Genomic DNA, 21,672 nt, shown 5'->3' on the forward strand with positions numbered 1-21,672 from the left:
TAGCTTGAGCTCAGTTGTGGCAACTGTTGTGGTTAAGAGTTCAGTGCCAACTAGTGAGTTCATTTTACCACCCTATTGTCATTCTAAATATGCTGATACCATTATAAATGTTAAACATGGCAACATCCAAATACTTGTAAAGAGCTTCCTTTAGTCGTCTTCTTCACTTCCTGAATGCTGACACATAAAAAGATTGGGTAGGTCTGATAGCAATGCTGCTCTAATATATCTAGTTCCTAGTTATCTAGTCCTAGTTATCTAGTTATCTAGTTATCTAGACCTAGTTATCTAGTTATCTAGACCTAGTTATCTAGTTCTAGATATCTAGACCTAGTTATATAGTCCTAGTTATCTTGTTCCTAGTTATCTAGTCCTAGTTATCTAGACCTAGTTATATAGTCCTAGTTATATAGTTATCTAGTTCTAGATATCTAGACCTAGTTATCTAGTCCTAGTTATCTAGTTATCTAGTTCTAGATATCTAGACCTAGTTATCTTGTTCCTAGTTATCTTGTTCCTAGTTATCTAGTCCTAGTTATCTAGTTATCTAGTTATCTAGACCTAGTTATATAGTCCTAGTTATCTTGTTCCTAGTTATCTAGTCCTAGTTATCTAGTTCCTAGTTATCTAGTACTAGTTATCTAGTTCCTAGTTATCTAGTCCTAGTTATCTAGTACTAGTTATCTAGTTCCTAGTTATCTAGTCCTAGTTATCTAGTACTATTTATCTAATTATCTAGTTCTAGTAATCTAGTCCTAGTTATCTAGTTCTAGTTATCTAGACCTAGTTATATAGTCCTAGTTATCTAGTTCTAGTTATCTAGACCTAGTTATATAGTCCTAGTTATCTAGTTCCTAGTTATCTAGTACTAGTTATCTAGTTCCTAGTTATCTATTCCTAGTTATCTAGTACTAGTTATCTAATTATCTAGTTCTAGTAATCGAGTCCTAGTTATCTAGTTCTAGTTATCTAGACCTAGTTATATAGTCCTAGTTATCTAATTATCTAGTTCTAGTAATCGAGTCCTAGTTATCTAGTTCTAGTTATCTAGACCTAGTTATATAGTCCTAGTTATCTAGTCCTAGTTATCTAGTTATCTAGACCTAGTTATCTAGTCCTAGTTATCTAGTCCTAGTTATCTAGTTATCTAGACCTAGTTATCTAGTCCTAGTTATCTAGTTATCTAGACCTAGTTATCTAGACCTAGTTATCTAGTTATCTAGACCTAGTTATCTAGTTATCTAGACCTAGTTATCTAGACCTAGTTATCTAGTCCTAGTTATCTAGTCCTAGTTATCTAGTCCTTTGGATATCTGCAGTCATGGAGATACAGACTGGAGTTTAGGAAAAGGAAACTATTCAAACACTAATGGGATGCTGTCCATCTAAATTGCTTTTTGTCTATTGGTTTCCCCCAAGTAGAGAGGGTTCTAGCCAGATAATAAGATTGATGGATAGACTGATGTGGAATGGGCAGGGGCACTTTTACTTGTTCAACACTTGGGTGCGTCCTAAATTACATCCCCTATACCCTGCATAGTGCACTACTTTTGACCAGAGCCCTATGGACCTTGGTCAAAAGCAGGGCACTATACAGAACATAGGGGGATGCATCCTTGGTGTGTGTGTGTCTTCTGTTATTCTCCTGAGTCCCAGCCGGCTGCTGTAGTAACTGTAGACTATGTCTCCAGACGTCTCTGTGCTCCAGGGGCCACTGGCTGCAGCAGATAATACTCATATTGAAATGACCTCCCTGACATTATCCCACCACTGAGGTCGGGGCATTTTAATAAACTCTATATGGCATTTATTTCTAATGCAAAAGGGGTGGGGGGGAAACAATGGTGTTTTGTATGCATACTCAGTTGTCTGGCTGCTATCTAGGCTTAACTTGTTGAAGGTGAATTAGTCCACCTCCACACGCAGCCTTCCAGACAACATGGCAGAAAGCTATTGCCATTTCCTTCCGAGAGGGGAAAAAAGGGAATTGAACTTAACCCTGGCATAATGAACACTTCCAAATCAATTATGACTGATCCTTCACTTAAATGAATAATGGGAGGACCTAAATCAGAAATGAACATTTAAAACCACGTGGACTTTAGGGATGGATATGATCAGGCATAGTAAAGCAGCAAGCAGTTTCTGGGCGGGTGGGAGTGTGGGTTTCTGCTTCATTTACTTACTAACTGGACCAATGTTACTGGGGATGCCTGCAAGAGAAAGACAAAACATTTGGGAAATTAGTCTTTTACATTTCATTCTACATTAACAAATTGTATATTGCCGTTTAGGACATTGTTTGTATTCATTTCAACACATTGAATGTAATCTAGTAAATACGATCACACACCCACCCACCCACCAGCAGCAGATAAACTAGCTGTTAAAACATTGGGCCAGTAACCAAAACGTCGCTGGTTTGAATACCCGAGCTGACAAGGTGAAGAATCTGTCAACTTTCCTTTGAGCAAGGCTCTTAACAATAATTTGTTCCAGGGGCGCTGCACTACTATTGTTTAACTTTTTAGTTAAAACTATACTAAATTGGTAGAGCATGGTGTTTGCAACGCCAGGGTTGTGGGTTCGATTCCCACGGGGGGCCAGCAAAAAAAAAAAAAAATGTATGAAATTGTATGAAATGTATGTATTCACTACTGTAAGTCGCTCTGGATAAGAGCGTCTGCTAAATGACTAAAATGTAAATGTAAATGTAAATACATTCATATGTCACCAAATAATTTAATTAAATACACTGTTTTGCAATGAAGGTCTACAGTAACTTCAATAACACTGTCTGGGGTAGCACAATGGTGTAGCCGGAGGACAGCTAGCTTCCGTCCTCTTCTGGCTACATTGACTTCAATACAAAACCTAGGAGGCTCGTAGGCCTCACCCCCTTCCATAGACATACATGTTAATTAAGACGACTTCTGGAGGACGTCCTCCAACCAATCAAAACTTTTGCAGCATGAACGGACATGTTGCCCATTGAATCATAGAATTAGGATCAGAAAATGAACCTTGTGTGTTGTATTGGGATTGTGCCACAGAACATTATGGGGGTTCTATGTGTTGCGAAGCTTGGTGACATTGTTAGATAGAGATTAAGAGATTAAGAGTGAAGAGTAATCGTTTAGCATTTACATTTTTTTATTATTCAATTAAAATTCATTTTTTCAAATTACAGGAGACGGAAGAGGTGTATTATAAATAGTTTTCTTGGTTTTAGAATTGTATTTGTGTGTCCAGTTACTGCTATTTATTTAACATTTTTAGAAGTTAGCCTTGCTAACGTCAGTAGCTAGCTAGCAGTTCTCTCCGCCAGAATGATAGAATGGCCAACGCTGCTGAAAATGTTGTGAACTTTTTGTTTAAAAACAACCTCTCATTCTCTGGGGTACACGGAAATGTGTGAGAATTAAAAGTGAGGGTCGACCTCTGCCTGAGATCAGTTTTGTGAAGAAGGATGAAAAGGTGAGGGCGTTCAATACCAACTGGTATCGAAAGTATAGCTGGTTAACAGGGAGCTTTTCATCAAGCCACCTGCATTGCTGGCCTTGCCTGCTTTTTGGAAAGTCTGAACCTTGGTCGAAAGGTGGGTACATTGATCATTCAGCTAAACGGCAAAACAAAAGCAGTGAGCATATGAATGCCCACATCAGATTCAAGCTTCTGGGAAAAAGCTGCATAGAGGACAGGACGAGAGGGAAAGTTCCACCAACAAGGGCAACTACAAGGAGCTTGCAGAGGTTAGGGCTCCCGAGTGGTGCAGCGGTCTAAGGCTACAGACCCTGGTTCTATTACAGGCTGTATCACAACCGGCCGTGATTGGGAGTCCCATAAGGCAGCGCACAAATTTGCACAGCGTCGTCCGTATTAGGATTTTGCCAGGGTAGGCCGTCATTGTAAATAAGAAATTGTTCTTAACTGACTTGCCTGGTTAAATACATTTTAAAAAAGAGGTAAGGGCACGCTTTACTTGCTGAACACATCGAAAATTCAACTATCTTTTCTAGGATGTCGATCGAGTGTAGTGTGGCCCAGGGGTCTGAAGGTGAACGGAAAGGCACTGGAGCAACGAACCGCCCTTGCTGTCTCTGCTTGGCCAGTTATTATCTCTCCACCGGGATTCTCTGCCTCTAGGGGGCTGAGTCACTGGCTTACTGGTGCTATTCCATCCCGTCCCTAGGAGGGGTGCGTTACTTGAGTGGGTTGAGTCACTGACATGATCTTCCATTCCGGGTTTGGTGCCCCCCTCGGGTTTGTGCCGTGGGGGAGATCTTCATGGGCTACACTCAGCCTTGTCTCTGAGTAGTAAGTTGGTGGTTTGAAGATATCCCTCTATCCCTTAGGTATGCTCCCTCTAATTCTCTCTCTCCCTCTCCCTCCCCGCCTGGAGGACCTGAGCCCTGGGACCATGCCTCAGGACTACCTGGCCTGATGATACCTTGCTGTCCCCAGTCCACCTGGTCGTGCTGCTGTTCCAGTTTCAACTGTTCTGCCTGCGGCTATGGAACCCTGACCTGTTCACTGGACGTGCTACCATGTCCCGGACCTGCTGTTTTCAACTCTCTCTCTCTCTGTACCGCACCTGCTGTCTCTAACTCTGAATGATCGGCTATGAAAAGCCAATTGACATTTACTCCTGAGGTGCTGACCTGTTGCACCCACTACAACCACTGTGATTATTATTATTATTTGACCCTGCTGGTCATCTATGAACATTTGAACATCTTGGCCATGTACTGCTATAATCTCAACCCGGCACACCCCTCAGAGCCTGGTTCCTCTGTTGGCTTCTTCCTAGGTTCCAGCCTTTCTAGGGAGTTTGTCCTAGCCACCGTGCTTCTACGTACATCTGCATTGCTTGCTGTTTCTGGTTTTAGATTTTCGTGTGTGCCTAAGTAGGCTTTACACTTTCCTCCGGTATTTATTTAGCAAAGATGATAAAACATAATCACTCCGGACAGACACAAGCAAAAACTCATTACATAAATGTTGCAGCAGCCTAGGCTACACGTAAACATTAGAAATCTTAAATGCTGTATGGGATGAAAACAAGACTATTTTTCAGTCTGATCAACTGTAGGCTACTAATAAGAGCAACTGGCAAGTGTCTTCACTGATATTTTCAACCCGTACCTGACTGAGTCTGTAATACCAACATGTTTCAAGCAGACCACCATAGTCCCTATGCCCAAGAACACTAAGGTAACCTGCCTAAATGACTACCGAAACGTAACACTCACGTCTGTAGCCATGAAGTGCTTTGAAAGGCTGGTCATGGTTCACATCAACACCATTATCCCAGAAACCCTAGACCCACTCCAATTTGCATATGGCACCAACAGATCCACAGATGATGCAATCTCTATTGCACTCCACACTGCCCTTTCCCACCTGGACAAAAGGAACACCTATGTGAGAATGCTATTCATTGACTACAGCTCAGCGTTCGACACCACAGTGCTCTCAAAGCTCATCACTAAGCTAAGGACCCTGGGACTACACACCTCCCTCTGCAACTGTATCCTGGACTTCCTGTCGGGCCGCCCCCAGGTGGTAAGGGAAGGTAACAACGCATCCGCCACGCTGATCCTCAACACGGGGGCCCCTGAGGGGTGCGTTCTCAGTCCCCTCCTGTACACCCTGTTCACTCATGACTGCATGGCCAGGCCTGACTCCAACACCATCATTAAGTTTGCCGATGACACAACAGTGGTAGGCCTGATCATCGATAACGATGAGACTGCCTATAGGGAGGAGGTCAGAGACTTGGCTGTGTGGTGCCAGGATAACAGCCTCTCCCTCAATGTGATCAAGACAAAGGAGATGATTGTGGACTACAGGAAAAGGAGGACCAAGCACGCCCCTATTCCCCCTCAGGAGACTGAAAAGATTTGGCGTTGGTCCTCAGATCCTCAAAAAGTTCTGCAGCTGCACCATCGAGAGCATCCTGACTGGTTGCATCACTGACTGGTGTGGCAATTTCTTGGCCTCCGTCCGCAAGGCACTACAGAGGGTGGTGCGTACAGCACAGTACATCACTGGGGCTAAGCTTCCTGCCATCCAGGACTTCTATACCAGGCGGTGTTAGAGGAAGGCCCTAAAAATTGTCAAAGACTCCAGCCACCCTAGTCATAGACTGTTCTCTCTACTACTTCACGGCAAGCAGTACCGAAGTGCCAAGTCTAGTTCCAAGAGGATTCTTAACAGCTTCTACCCCCAAACCATAAGACTCCTGAACAGCTAATACAATGGCTACCCAGAATATTTGCATTACCCCTTTTATGCACCTGCTACTCTCTGTTTATCATCTATGCATAGTCACTTTAACTCTACCTATATGTATATATTACCTCAATTACCTTGACTAACTGGTGCCCCCGCACATTGACTCTTTACCGGTACCCCCTGTATATAGCCTCGCTATTCTTATTTTACTGTTACTCTTTAATTACATTTTTCTTAAAACTGCATTGTTGGTTAAGGGCTTGTAAGTATGCATTTCACTGTTGTATTTGGCGCATGTGGCAAATACAATTTGATTTCATGGATTTTACATCCTATGCGCCCTCTCCATCTGGTCAGGGTAAACTAATTGGTAACGTTATGTATTTATAGTCCATCTGGTCAGGGTAAACTAATTGGTAACGTTATGTATTTATAGTCCATCTGGTCAGGGTAACTCATTGGTAACGTTATGTATTTATAGTCCATCTGGTCAGGGTAACTAATTGGTAACGTTATGTATTTATAGTCCATCTGGTCAGGGTAACTCATTGGTAACGTTATGTATTTATAGTCCATCTGGTCAGGGTAACTCATTGGTAACGTTATGTATTTATAGTCCATTTGTGTGTGAGGAGAAAATGTGAATGTGATCTAATTAAGTTTATGTTCAACATTGGGCTGGCTAGGCTGCCTTTTAATCCAAAATGATTCACTGTGATGAATCAATCAACATAATAGCGATGACAGATGTGAGTAAGTGTTTTATAAGGCCTACAGTTGCATTGGCCTGCATGATGCGGACATGCATAAAGCTCAGCCCTGTGAGTTCTATTGTCTATCAGTTGTTGTCTCTGTGTCTGGGTAGAGGAAATCCCCCTCCTAATCTAGTCTAAATATCATTTAAATTAACAAGTATACGGTAGCTGCAGTTTGACAGGGTTTTCATCCCCCCTAGGGAAAGGAGTTTTTTAAAACCATGTGACCTGATTAGGAAAAACTGGTCCCATCATAGCCCATTAAAACATTTTTTACAACTGATTAATCACTGTCATACCATATAGGGTCCAGAGTTTTCCTAGTTAGGTTAACATATAAGGAAAAACTCCAGGCCTCAGGGGGTAAAAATTGCCCCACCGCTCTGGGACCTATGGTGTCCCCAGTCTGACCGCTCTGGGACCTATGGTGTCCCCAGTCTGACCACTCTGGGACCTATGGTGTCCCCAGTCTGACCGCTCTGGGACCTATGGTGTCCCCAGTCTGACCGCTCTGGTGTCACCAGTCTGACCACTCTGGGACCTATGGTGTCCCCAGTCTGACCGCTCTGGGACCTATGGTGTCCCCAGTCTGACCGCTCTGGGACCTATGGTGTCACCAGTCTGACCGCTCTGGGACCTATGGTGTCACCAGTCTGACCGCTCTGGGACCTATGGTGTCCCCAGTCTGACCGCTCTGGGACCTATGGTGTCCCCAGTCTGACCGCTCTGGGACCTATGGTGTCCCCAGTCTGACCGCTCTGGGACCTATGGTGTCCCCAGTCTGACTGCTCTGCGACCTATGGTGACCACCAGTCTGACCGCTCTGGGACCTATGGTGTCCCCAGTCTGACCGCTCTGGGACCTATGGTGTCCCCAGTCTGACCGCTCTGGGACCTATGGTGTCCCCAGTCTGACCACTCTGGGACCTATGGTGTCCCCAGTCTGACCGCTCTGGGACCTATGGTGTCCCCAGTCTGACCACTCTGGGACCTATGGTGTCCCCAGTCTGAGCGCTCTGGGACCTATGGTGTCCCCAGTCTGCTTGCAGTTCTCAGTTATCGTCAGGATGATCAGGGCTTTATTCAGGAATGTTTCTTGGGATACTTTGATGTGTCAAGTGGGCGAGATGCGCAGTCTGTGTTAAACTTCATGAATTTTGAGATGTCTGAGTTTAACTTCATAGAGAAACTTGTTGTCCAAACCTACGATGGCGCAGCTGTAATGGAATGTATCTGCTATTTGTATTTCCAGCTAAGATCCCTCCTGTTCCCTGATTAAGAGGTGATGACCAGTCCACTCTACTACCAGTGTCAACCCTGTCCTGACATGAACTGAAGCCACGTCTCATGTGCCAACTCATCCATTGGCACATTGAATGTTTCCTCTCCAAGCACTGTGAGTACCTCTATCAATCTACTCTATGTAGAGTCAATCACATACACAAACACATTATTACACATCAATGATTGTAGTCCTTGCTTGGACTAACTCATTCTTTGCTCTTTGGTCTAATTGTGTAGTCTCTTGTGTTATTGTTTTTGTCTTCCCATTAAAATCCTGTCCTGCACTGAAGTCAAGCCTCTGAACACCTCAACTCATGCCTCATACCCTCATTCAATCACTGCTGTGATCCCTTTCCAACACGGTGTAAGTAGCCCTCTCATTCCCATTCCCCATAATATTGTACAATACATGTCTTTATTAAATGCTTTAGGTTAAATACTTTAGGTTTAGATTTTTTAAACACTCTGTCGTCTCCCTGAGTTCCGCGTCTTCCCGTGGGTCACCCATCCTCCACCATTTTTCAAGTCACCAGCCTCCACTGATGTAAAAATACCAAAACACTTGACTTGGACAAACTTTATCCCAACAGTGTCTTCTGGCTGTGCACAAACTGGTTGAACTAATTTGTCAATGTATTTTTACATGGAAAATACATTGGATGCCCCTCCCCCCCAAAAGAAATATAAGTATGTCAACATTGGAACCAATTTTCTACATAGATAAACGGATAAAACGTGTTGAAATGTTACATTTGGAACAACACCAGATCCACTATCAGAAAGAAACAGTAGGATAGACAGCACCTGCTACTGGTGAGTTGATCTCTCTACAGCTTTTCATTTGGTCTCTCATCCAGAGTTTTAACCAAGCCCGGCCCTGCTTAGCTTTGAAAGTTGTCACTGACTACATCACATGTGCTATCATGAGTATAATTACTGCAAGATCTCTTAATAAGTAAACATATTCAATGTTGCTATCAAAATCCTTCCAAATGGAAGGTTTGACAGAGCAAATTAAATGTAACCATGCTTAAAAAGTTATGTATCATCAATTATACTATTTAGGTCTAAATAGTATTTACAAAGTCATCAACAGCTATTGTTTCAATTCAACCCAGGATTCAACTAAAAATAACAACACATATAGGCCTATATGTAGGATTCATGTCTCCATCTCAAATCAAATCAAATGTTATTTGTCACATGCTCCGAATACAGCAGGTGTAGACCTTACAGTGAAACGCTGACTAACAAGCCCTTAACCAACAATGCAGTTCAAGAAAGAGTCAAGAAAATATTTACTAAATAAACTAAAGTAGAAATAGTAAAATAAAAAGTAACATAATAAAAATGTCAATAACGAGGCTATATACAGGGTATACCGGTACTGAGTCAATGTGTGGAGGTACAGGTTAGTCAAGTTATTTTGTAGGTAGGTAGGGGTGAAGTGACTATGCATAGATAATAAACAGTGAATAGCAGCGGTGTAAAAACAAAAATCTAAGAATAGGAACGAATCAAATCCAACTTTATTTAGTCACATTCTTAACATAGATTTTTGGTTGAGATAGACTTGTGAATCCAACATGTCAATGATTAATTTGTAGACAAACTGGATATTGAATTGTGTTGTCATGTAGTACTTTATGTAGTACTTTAACGTGGACATTTCAGTCATTATCAGAGGCTCTTATCCAAATTGATTTAATACATTTTAGAATAAGGCTGTAACGTAACAAAATGTCGAAAAAGTCAAGGGGTCTGAATACTTTCCGAATGCACTGTATTTTTATGAGTTCTTGTGTGTGTGTATATATATATATGTATGTATGTATGTGTGTGTGTGTCTCCATCTCTCCATTAAGCTCTATAACAGGAAGAGCATTAGCTTGTGTTTATGGAGTACTCCATTGATTTTCATGATGTCCTCCCCACTCTCTTAGAGGTCACTCCTCTGTTTGATGGGGAACATGATCTGAAAGGGGCGTGGTGAGTGGACACACATCCGGATGCAGACACACCCACACAACAGCAGAAAATAAGAACACATGCCAAAGTCTCAAGCTGTCCTCTAGGACTACACCCCAGGGATTACAATCCTTATCGTATGATTGGCTAGACTAAAACTGTTCCAAGCGGCACACTGGAGGGCCGATCTGCCATTTAGTAACCCACTGAGTACGTGTGAGAGATTTCAGGATTGGGTTTATGGTGGCAAACTCTTTTATAGCTCTTTGTTTAACTATGACTGGCTTTTATTTGTGTCATTTCAGTGGTAGACAAATGCCTGTTTGTGTCATTGGAGTAGAATGCTAGTAGAATGTCTGTTTGTGTCATTGGAGTAGAATGCTAGTAGAATGTCTGTTTGTGTCATTGGAGTAGAATGCTAGCAGAATGCCTGTTTGTGTCATTGGAGTAGAATGCTAGGAGAATGCCTGTTTGTGTCATTGGAGTAGAATGCTAGTAGAATGCCTGTTTGTGTCATTGAAGAAGAATGCTAGAAGATTGCCTGTGTGTGTTATTGGAGTAGAATGCATGTTTGTGTCACTGGAGAAGAATGCCTGTGTGTCATTGCAGTAGAATGCTAAAAAAATGCCTGTTTGAATCATTGGAGTAGAATGCCTGTTTGTGTCATTGGAGTAGAATGTCTGTTTGTGTCATTGGAGTAGAATGCCTGTTTGTGTCATTGGAGTAGAATGCCTGGAGAATGCCTGTTTGTGTCATTGGAGTAGAATGCTAGTAGAATGCCTGTTTGTGTCATTGGAGCAGAATGCCTGTTTGTGTCATTGCAGTAGAATGCTAGTAGAATGTCTGTTTGTGTCATTGGAGTAGAATGCTAGGAGAATGCCTGTTTGTGTCATTGGAGTAGAATGCTAGTAGAATGCCTGTTTGTGTCATTGGAGTAGAATGCCTGTTTGTGTCATTGGAGTAGAATGCTAGTAGAATGCCTGTTTGTGTCATTGGAGGAGAATGCCTGTTTGTGTCATTGCAGTAGAATGCTAGTAGAATGCCTGTTTGTGTCATTGGAGTAGAATGCTAGGAGAATGCCTGTTTGTGTCATTGGAGTAGAACGCTAGTAGAATGCCTGTTTGTGTCATTGGAGTAGAATGCCTGTTTGTGTCATTGCAGTAGAATGCTAGTTGAATGCCTCTTTGTGTCATTGGAGTAGAATGCTAGTAGAATGCCTGTTTGTGTCATTGGAATATAATGCCTGTTTGTGTCATTGGAGTAGAATGCCTGTTTGTGTCATTGGAGTAGAATGCTAGCAGAATACCTGTTTGTGTCATTGGAGTAGAATGCTAGAAGAATGCCTGTTTGTGTCATTGGAGTAGAATGCTAGAAGAATGCCTGTTTGTGTCATTGCAGAAGAATGCCTGTTTGTGTCATTGCAGTAGAATGCTAGTAGAATGCCTGTTTGTGTCATTGGAGTAGAATGCCTGTTTGTGTCATTGGAGTAGAATGCCTGTTTGTGTCATTGGAGTAGAATGCTAGTAGAATGCCTGTTTGTGTCATTGGAGTAGAATGCTAGGAGAATGCCTGTTTGTGTCATTGGAGTAGAATGCTAGCAGAATGCCTGTTTGTCATTGGAGTAGAATGCTAGGAGAATGCATGTTTGTGTCATTGGCGTAGAATGCCTGTTTGTGTCATTGCAGTAGAATGCTAGTAGAATGCCTGTATGTGTCATTGGAGTAGAATGCTAGGAGAATGCCTGTTTGTGTCATTGGAGTAGAATGCTAGTAGAATGCCTGTTTGTGTCATTGGAGCAGAATGCCTGTTTGTGTCATTGTAGTAGAATGCTAGTAGAATGCCTGTTTGTGTCATTGGAGTAGAATGCTAGAAGAATGCCTGTTTGTGTCATTGGAGTAGAATGCCTGTTTGTGTCATTGGAGTAGAATGCTAGGAGAATGCCTGTTTGTGTCATTGGAGTAGAATGCTAGTAGAATGCCTGTTTGTGTCATTGGAGTAGAATGCCTGTTTGTGTCATTGGAGTAGAATGCTAGGAGAATGCCTGTTTGTGTCATTGGTGTAGAATGCTAGTAGAATGCCTGTTTGTGTCATTGGCGTAGAATGCCTGTTTGTGTCATTGGAATAGAATGCTAGGAGAATGCCTGTTTGTGTCATTGGAGTAGAATGCTAGTAGAATGCCTGTTTGTGTCATTGGAGTCGAATGCCTGTTTGTGTCATTGGAGTAGAATGCTAGGAGAATGCCTGTTTGTGTCATTGGTGTAGAATGCTAGTAGAATGCCTGTTTGTGTCATTGGCGTAGAATGCCTGTTTGTGTCATTGCAGTAGAATGCTAGTAGAATGCCTGTTTGTGTCATTGGAGTAGAATGCTAGGAGAATGCCTGTTTGTGTCATTGGAGTAGAATGCTAGGAGAATGCCTGTTTGTGTCATTGAAGAAGAATGCTAGAAGATTGCCTGTGTGTTATTGGAGTAGAATGCATGTTTGTGTCACTGGAGAAGAATGCCTGTGTGTCATTGCAGTAGAATGCTAAAAGAATGCCTGTTTGAATCATTGGAGTAGAATGCCTGCTTGTGTCATTGGAGTAGAATGCCTGTTTGTGTCATTGGAGTAGAATGCTAGGAGAATGCCTGTTTGTGTCATTGGAGTAGAATGCTAGAAGAATGCCTGTTTGTGTCATTGGCGTAGAATGCCTGTTTGTGTCATTGGAGTAGAATGCTAGTAGAATGCCTGTATGTGTCATTGGAGTAGAATGCTAGGAGAATGCCTGTTTGTGTCATTGGAGTAGAATGCTAGTAGGATGCCTGTTTGTGTCATTGGAGTAGAATGCCTGTTTGTGTCATTGCAGTAGAATGCTAGTTGAATGCCTGTTTGTGTCATTGGAGTAGAATGCTAGTAGAATGCTTGTTTGTGTCATTGGAACAGAATGCCTGTTTGTGTCATTGGAGTAGAATGCCTGTTTGTGTCATTGAAGTAGAATGCTAAAAGAATGCCTGTTTGTGTCATTGAAGTAGAATGCTAGAAGATTGCCTGTGTGTGTTATTGGAGTAGAATGCATGTTTGTGTCATTGGAGAAGAATGCCTGTGTGTCATTGCAGAAGAATGCCTGTTTGTGTTATTGGAGTTGAATGCCTGTTTGTGTCATTGGAGTACAATGCTAGAAGAATGCCTGTTTGTGTCATTGCAGAATAATGCCTGTTTGTGTCATTTGAGGAGCATGCCTGTTTGTGTCATTCGAGTAGAATGCTAGTTGAATGCCTGTTTGTGTCATTGCAGCAGAATGCTAGAAGAATGCCTGTTTGTGTCATTGGAGTAGAATGCTAGATGAATGCCTGTTTGTGTCATTGAAGTAAAATGCCTGTTTGTGTCATTGGAGTAGAATGCTAGAAGAATGCCTGTTTGTGTCATTGGAGTAGAATGCTAGAAGAATGCCTGTTTGTGTCATTGGAGTAGAATGCTAGAAGAATTCCTGTTTGTGTCATTGGAGTAGAATGCTAGAAGAATGCCTGTTTGTGTCATTGGAGTAGAATGCTAGAAGAATGCCTGTTTGTGTCATTGGAGTAGAATGCTAAAAGAATTCCTGTTTGTGTCATTGGAGTAGAATGCTAGTAAAATGCCTATTTGTGTCATTTGAGTAGAATGCTAGGAGAATGCCTGTTTGTGTCATTGGAGTAGAATGCATGTTCGTGTCATTGGAGTAGAATGCCTGTTTGTGTCATTGAAATAGATTGCTAGTAGAATACCTGTTTGTGTTATTGGAGTAGAATGCCTGTTTGTGTCATTGAAGTAGATTGCTAGTAGAATGCCTGTTTGTGTCATTGCAGTAGAATGCTAGTAGAATGCCTGTTTGTGTCATTGGAGTAGAATGCTAGTAGAATGCCTGTTTGTGTCATTGGAGTAGAATGCTAGTAGAATGCCTGTTTGTGTCATTGGAGTAGAATGCTAGCAGAATGCCTGTTTGTGTCATTGGAGTAGAATGCTAGAAGAATGCCTGTTTGTGTCATTGGAGTAGAATGCCTGTTTGTGTCATTGCAGTAGAATGCTAGTAGAATGCCTGTTTGTGTCATTGGAGTAGAATGCTAGTAGAATGCCTGTTTGTGTCATTGGAGCAGAATGCCTGTTTGTGTCATTGGAGCAGAATGCCTGTTTGTGTCATTGCAGTAGAATGCTAGTAGAATGCCTGTTTGTGTCATTGCAGTAGAATGCTAGTAGAATTCCCGTTTGTGTCATTGGAGTAGAATGCCTGTTTGTGTCATTGGAGTAGAATGCCTGTTTGTGTCATTGGAGTAGAATGCTAGAAGAATGCCTGTTTGTGTCATTGGAGTAGAATGCTAGGAGAATGCCTGTTTGTGTCATTGGATTAGAATGCTAGGAGAATGCCTGTTTCTGTCATTGGAGCAGAATGCCTGTTTATGTCATTGCAGTAGAATGCTAGATGAATGCCTGTTTGTGTCATTGAAGTAAAATGCCTGTTTGTGTCATTGGAGTAGAATGCTAGAAGAATGCCTGTTTGTGTCATTGGAGTAGAATGCTAGAAGAATGCCTGTTTGTGTCATTGCAGTAGAATGCTAGTAGAATGCCTGTTTGTGTCATTGGAGTAGAATGCTAGTAGAATGCCTGTTTGTCATTGGAGTAGAATGCTAGGAGAATGCCTGTTTGTGTCATTGGAGTAGAATGCTAGGAGAATGCCTGTTTGTGTCATTGCAGTAGAATGCTAGTAGAATGCCTGTTTGTGTCATTGGAGTAGAATGCCAGTAGAATGCCTGTTTGTGTCATTGGAGCAGAATGCCTGTTTGTGTCATTGGAGCAGAATGCCTGTTTGTGTCATTGGAGTAGAATGCCTGTTTGTGTCATTGCAGTAGAATGCTAGTAGAATTCCCGTTTGTGTCATTGCAGTAGAATGCCTGTTTGTGTCATTGGAGTAGAATGCTAGGAGAATGCCTGTTTGTGTCATTGGAGTAGAATGCTAGGAGAATGCCTGTTTGTGTCATTGGAGCAGAATGGCTGTTTATGTCATTGCAGTAGAATGCTAGTCGAATGCCTGTTTGTGTCATTGGAGTAGAATGCTAGTAGAATGCCTGTTTGTGTCATTGGAGTAGAATGCTAGTAGAATGCCTGTTTGTGTCATTGGAGTAGAATGCTAGAAGATTGCCTGTGTGTGTTATTGGAGTAGAATGCATGTTTGTGTCATTGGAGAAGAATGCCTGTGTGTCATTGCAGAAGAATGCCCGTTTGTGTCATTTGAGTTGAATGCCTGTTTGTGTCATTGGAGTAGAATGCTAGAAGAATGCCTGTTTGTGTCATTTGAGCAGAATGCCTGTTTGTGTCATTGGAGTAGAATGCTAGAAGAATGCCTGTTTGTGTCATTGCAGTAGAATGCTAGAAGAATGCCTGTTTGTGTCATTGGAGTAGAATGCTAGCAGAATGCCTGTTTGTGTCATTGCAGCAGAATGCTAGGAGAATGTCTGTTTGTGTCATTGGAGTAGAATGCTAGAAGAATGCCTGTTTGTGTCATTGCAGTAGAATGCCATGAGAATGCCTGTTTGTGTCATTGAAGTAAAATGCCTGTTTGTGTCATTGGAGTAGAATGCCTGTTTGTGTCATTGAAGTAAAATGCCTGTTTGTGTCATTGGAGTAGAATGCCTGTTTGTGTCATTGAAGTAGAATGCTAGGAGAATGTCTGTTTGTGTCATTGCAGTAGAATGCTAGAAGAATGCCTGTTTGTGTCATTGGAGTAGAATGCTAGAAGAATGCCTGTTTGTGTCATTGGAGTAGAATGCTAGGTGAATGCCTGTTTGTGTCATTGGAGTAGAATCCTAGTAGAATGCCTGTTTGTGTCATTGAAGTAGATTGCTAGTAGAATACCTGTTTGGGTCATTGGAGTAGAATGTCTGTTTGTGTCATTGGAGTAGAATGCTCGTAGAATGCCTGTTTGTGTCCTTGGAGGAGAATGCCTGTTTCTGTCATTGAAGTAAAATGCTAGTAGAATGCCTGTTTGTGTAATTGGAGTAGAATGCCTGTTTGTGTGATTGGAGTAGGATGCCTGTTTGTATCATTGAAGTAGAATGCTAGAAGAATGCCTGTTTATATTTTTGTTCAGTGTAGAACGCCTGCGAGCCTCATTGTGTTCTTCCTTCCAACAGTACTCCATCCTGACCTTCACCACGTCTCAACTGTTTGTTCCAGTGTCCACCTGGACCATTCAAAACAGCTTATCTTCTACACTTACTCTGAAGGCAAAGTTGGTAATTACTTTCTCTGGCTGCCATCGTTTCACAGCAATCCATCATCATCCCCCTCTCTGTCTCTCCCGCACGGGCGGTACGGTGGTGACAGGCACCGGTTTTGGAAGGAGGGAAGTTTGCCGATCCATGCCATGGAAAAAGCACTATACGCAATTTGATTGAATTCCTCTGGAGCCAAATTACAACCTGCCCCCAGCCTGAACACTTTCAACACTCAACCGCCTCCATCTAAATGTCTTGTGGGGGAAAATGAGGATAGATCTGTATTGAAGGTGGCATGTGTTAAAGTATCTGTGTGCCAAGTTCGGAGGCACAGTTTAGATTCTGGGAATGAGGCACACGGAGATGGAATCCTGAGACGGAAGAAACTAATATTTGAAAGTAAGATTACCGTCGCAGCTGTCGGAAAGGCAAAGTAAACAAGCCGGGTCTCAGGGGGGAAGAACCAGCATAAAACAAAAACTAAAGACAAAGAGCAAGAATGGAGGTAATGAGAGAGGAAGGGAAAGAGAGAGTGTGAGGAGGCCGCAGAGGAAGCAAGAGAGAAAGAGAGGTTGAGAGAATGCAGATAGAGAAGAGAGCAGATAGAGAAGAAAGCAGAGTGAGAGAGAGAGCAGAGAGAGAGCAGAGAGAGAAAGCAAGCAGAGAGAGAAATAGAGAGAGAGGGAGAGCAGAGAGAGACTGAGTGAGAGAGAGAGACTGAGTGAGTGAGAGACTGAGTGAGTGAGAGACTGAGTGAGTGAGTGAGTGAGTGAGTGAGTGGGTGAGAGAGACAGAAGAGAGGTGAGAGGGTGAGACAGAGAGAGGTGAGAGGGTGAGAAAGAGAGAGAGATTTAATATAATTATTTGTTATTCTTTATTACAATGTATATTGTATACATTGTTGCTTTGCCAATATTTTCATGCCAATAATGCGGCTTGAATTTGAATTTGAGAGAGTGAGACAGAGAGACAAAGAGAGAGAGAGAGACAAAGAGAGAGAGAGACAAAGAGAGACAAAGAGAAGGAGGGCAGATAGAGAGAGAAAGCGATAGAGAGAAAGAGAGTGTGAGAGAGAGAAAGAGAGAGAATGAAATGATAATACATGATCAGCAGAGTGAGAATAGCAGAGGAAATATGAAATATGTGATTGCCTACGGAGCTGTGAAGGGAACGGCACCTCCATACCTTCAGGCTCTGATCAGGCCCTACACCCAAACAAGGGCACTGCGTTCATCCACCACTGGCCTGCTGGCCCCCCTACAGTTCCCGCTCAGCCCAGTCAAAACTGTTCGCTGCTCTGGCACCCCAATGGTGGAACAAGCTCCCTCTCGACGCCAGGACAGCGGAGTCAATCACCACCTTCCGGAGACACCTGAAACCCCACCTCTTTAAGGAATACCTAGGATAGGATAAAGTAATCCTTCTAACCCGGAACCCCTCCCCCCCCCCCTCCCCCTTAAAAGATTTAGATGCACTATTGTAAAGTGGTTGTTCCACTGGATATCATAAGGTGAATGCACCATTTTGTAAGTCGCTCTGGATAAGAGCGTCTGCTAAATGACTTAAATGTAATGTAAATGTAAATAGAATAAGAGCATAAACAACACGTAAGAAAGAGAGGAAAGAGGGGAATGAGGAGGAAGGGTTTTGTATATTTTGAAAGTGGGAGGAGGTAGGGAGGTAGTGGGGAAAGGAAGGAGGGAGGTATGAGGGAAGGAGGGAGGTATGTGAGAAGGAGGGAGAGAAGGAGGCAGGTATGGGAGATGAAGGGAGGTATGGGAGGAGGGAGGGAAGGAGGGAGTTAGGTATTGGAGAAGGAGGGAGGGAAGGAGGGCAGTATGGGAGAAGGAGGGAAGGAGGGAGGGAGGTATGGGAGAAGGAGGGAGGGAAGGAGGGAGTTAGGTATGGGAGAAGGAGGGAGGGAAGGAGGGCAGTATGGCAGAAGGAGGGAGGGAGGGAAGGAAGGAGGGAGGGAGGAATATGGGAGAAGGAGGGAGGGAAAGAGGGCAGTATGGGAGAAGGAGGGAGGGAAGGAGGGAGTTAGGTATGGGAGAAGGAGGGAGGGAAGGAGGGCAGTATGGGAGAAGGAGGGAGGGAGGTAAGGAAGGAGGGAGGGAGGTATGGGACAAGGAGGGAGGGAAGGAGAAAGGTATGGGAGAAGGAGGGAGGGAAGGAGAAAGGTATGGGAGAAGGAGAGAAGGATACATGGAGCAGACAGCTCCTCTCTGCCTCTCTCTGTGCAGACACGATGGCCACCTAGGCCTTTAGATATGACTAATTACAGTATCCATGGTACCACTCCAGAGACGCTGCTGCAGACACCCTTCATTATAGCAGCTAGGGCTCAGGACCAGGCTGGTCTGGCTGCTTAAACAAGGCCAGACTACGGCAGGCTGTAGGAAATATATACTGTCAGGCAGTAAGTGTTGTATTATGTTCTAGTCACTGTTGATCTGTTGAAGTGGGATATATATCCGACTGTGTGAGAATATTCCTTCTCATTTCCTTCTGTGCTGTAGTTGACTTGTTTTGCCAGAGTTCTATATAAATATACACTCAAATGAGGGAGGTGTGTGTGTTTCTTACTCTCTTATTGTCATCATGCTGAACAACACATTTGGACTCAAGGATGGAAAACAATGCTGTGACACTTGGTTCTAATGTGCTGTTTAGAAACAGAAAATATTTCAAGTTGTGAGTTGCAGAATCCAGCAAGTTTCTAATTATCTGGTCACCTGGTTCAGATACAGACAACAGCTGGTCTACATGGCTGGGTTCTGTGACTATCACCTGGTTCAGATACAGACAACAGCTGGTCTACATAACTGGGTTCTGTGACTATCACCTGGTTCAGATACAGACAACAGCTCGTCTACATGGCTGGGTTCTGTCACTATCACCTGGTTCAGATACAGACAACAGCTCCTCTACATGGCTGGGTTCTGTGACTATCACCTGGTTCGGATAACAGCTGGTTAGTTCTATTATAACACGTGCACACGATCTGTTAGAACTGTACTGTTTCTCCTCAACAGAGCCCATTGTATAGAATAGGGTAAAGTTGTCCCTAGATGCTGATATTGAGTCAGTTTAGCATTTCCCCTAACCAATGGTTAAGGTTAGGATTGGGAGAGGGGAAGTTGATCCTAGATCCTAGACAAAACGAAAACAGTTTAGAAATGTTTGCAAATGTATTACAAATATAAAACAGGTATATCTTATTTACATAAGTATTCAGACCCTTTGCTATGAGAATCGAAGTTGAGCTCAGGTGCATCCTGTTTCCATTTTATAGTGCTATTGCACTGTGTGCATGAGACACATGTGTAGTTCCCATTTCGAATGGGTGTCAAGAGTGTCTGTGTGGGCTCAGGGGGAAGGTCAGATCTCACCAAGCTATCTCCAATATTGTGACCATGCTTACAGACCACCAGCGGGGGTTCCTTAAAGAGGTGTGCGATTTAAAAAAAATGTTTTTGTCTGATTGCAGAATATGCCAGTGCTTTTTCAGGATTGCTTTCATTTTCTCCGAGCCCTTGGTGTACTTAATGCAAAAGACGGTTACGTTGTTTTTCTTCTTTGGTTGAGTTGTAGTTCCTCTGTTGGAACAGGGCATTCCCTGTAGCTCAGTTGGTAGAGCATGGTGTTTGCAACGCCAGGGTTGTGGGTTCGATTCCCACAGGGGGCCAGCACAGAAAAAAAAAATGTATGAAATTGTATGAAATGTATGCATTCACTACTGTAAGTCGCTCTGGATAAGAGCGTCTGCTAAATGACTAAAATGTCAAAAATGTCAAAATGTTTTTGAGATATTTTCATCATTGCAGCATCAAGAGTTTTGTCCTTGTAGCCTCTCATTTTGAATTTCTCTGTCATTTTTTTTAGCATTGTGTCAAAATCTGTCTGTTGCCACAGATTCGTTTAACCCTGCATAACTGGCTATTTGCTAGACCATTCTTGAGGGGAAGGGGATGGATACTATCCGCACATAGCAGGGCATTGCGGTCTGTGGGCTTTGTGTATAAGTCTGTGTGTAATGCATCATTCTATTTGATAATCCATAACTCCAGGTAGTTTATTTTTCTCTCATCAGTCTGCATGGTGAATTTGAGAGTTTGGAATTAATTTAGTTCCTGCTGACTTCCTTCCCAAAGCACAAAGGCATCGTCTATGTATCTCTTCCATGGGAGTATTTTAGAAAAAAACGAGTGCTTCTTCAAATTGTCCCACATACAGGTTTGCATAGTTGGGGGAAAAGGGGGAGCCCATTGCTACACCACGAATTCGAAGGAAAAAGTCAGACTCAAAGACAAAGTAGTTATTGGATAATACCAGTTCAGTAAGTTGTAAGACGCAATCATTGGATGGAGCAATGGTAGAGTCTCTCTGCTGAAGGAAGTGTTGCAGCGCCTGCAAGCCTCCAGTGTGTGGGATGTTAGTGTACAAGCTCTCCACATCAAAAGTGGCCAGCAGGGTGCCCTCTGGTATCCTTCCTAAGCCCTCTATCAATGAGATCATGTGACTAGTGTCTTTGACATAAGATGGGAGATTCTCAACCATCGGTTTAAATGTGGTAATCCACAAATGTAGAAATGTTGGATGTCACAGAGTCGATTGCTGCTACAATGGGTCTACCTGGGGGAGGAGACACTTGTTAGTGTAATTTAGCGACTGTATAGAAAATTGGCTATCTTGGGACATTTCACACATAGAAATTCAACTTATTTTTTGGTGATTTGTCCTGATTCCAAACAGCTTTCCACTGTGGATAAGATATCATGCTGGGATTCCAGGGCAGGGTCACAATTCAGTTTGCGATAGAAGTCACCTTTAGATTCATTCAGATAGTCACATTTGTTTTGTATACAAATTCCTCCTCCATTGTCACATTTCTTTGTGATAATCAAACGATCTGACTTTAAGTCCTTAAGAGCCATTCTCTCGTCTCTACTCAAGTTATCATAGGATTTGTGTTTCTGTTCGTCTTTCAGTAAGTCACCTACATCCTTTTCAACAATCCTACAGAAGGTATCTATGGACACATTGCGTTTGGGGGGGAGGTACAAATGAACTTTTTGCTCTTAATGTAGTTCTCTCAGAGTTCTCAGATACCTCAGCTGGGTTAATGGCTCCATCTCCTCCTTGACTCACGGTAGGACAGGTAAGTCGATTGATTAGCGTGGTAGACCTATGTTTACATTTCACT

General features: G+C 42.8%; 1 protein-coding gene across 1 annotated transcript in view; it reads right to left on the reverse strand.

The window, feature by feature from the left end:
- Positions 1-21,672, reverse strand: part of LOC106590637 (netrin-G1) — a 218,324-nt gene that overhangs the window by 36,985 nt on the left and 159,667 nt on the right. Inside the window, exon 4 of the mRNA XM_082970806.1 lies at positions 2,187-2,213. Within this exon, the coding sequence (XP_082826932.1) occupies positions 2,187-2,213 (27 nt within the window). The remainder of the gene's footprint in view (positions 1-2,186; positions 2,214-21,672) is intronic.

This window comes from Salmo salar, chromosome 29 (assembly GCF_965601325.2).
Source record: "Salmo salar chromosome 29, fSalSal1, whole genome shotgun sequence".
In the NCBI taxonomy this organism is placed as follows: Eukaryota; Metazoa; Chordata; class Actinopteri; order Salmoniformes; family Salmonidae; genus Salmo; species Salmo salar.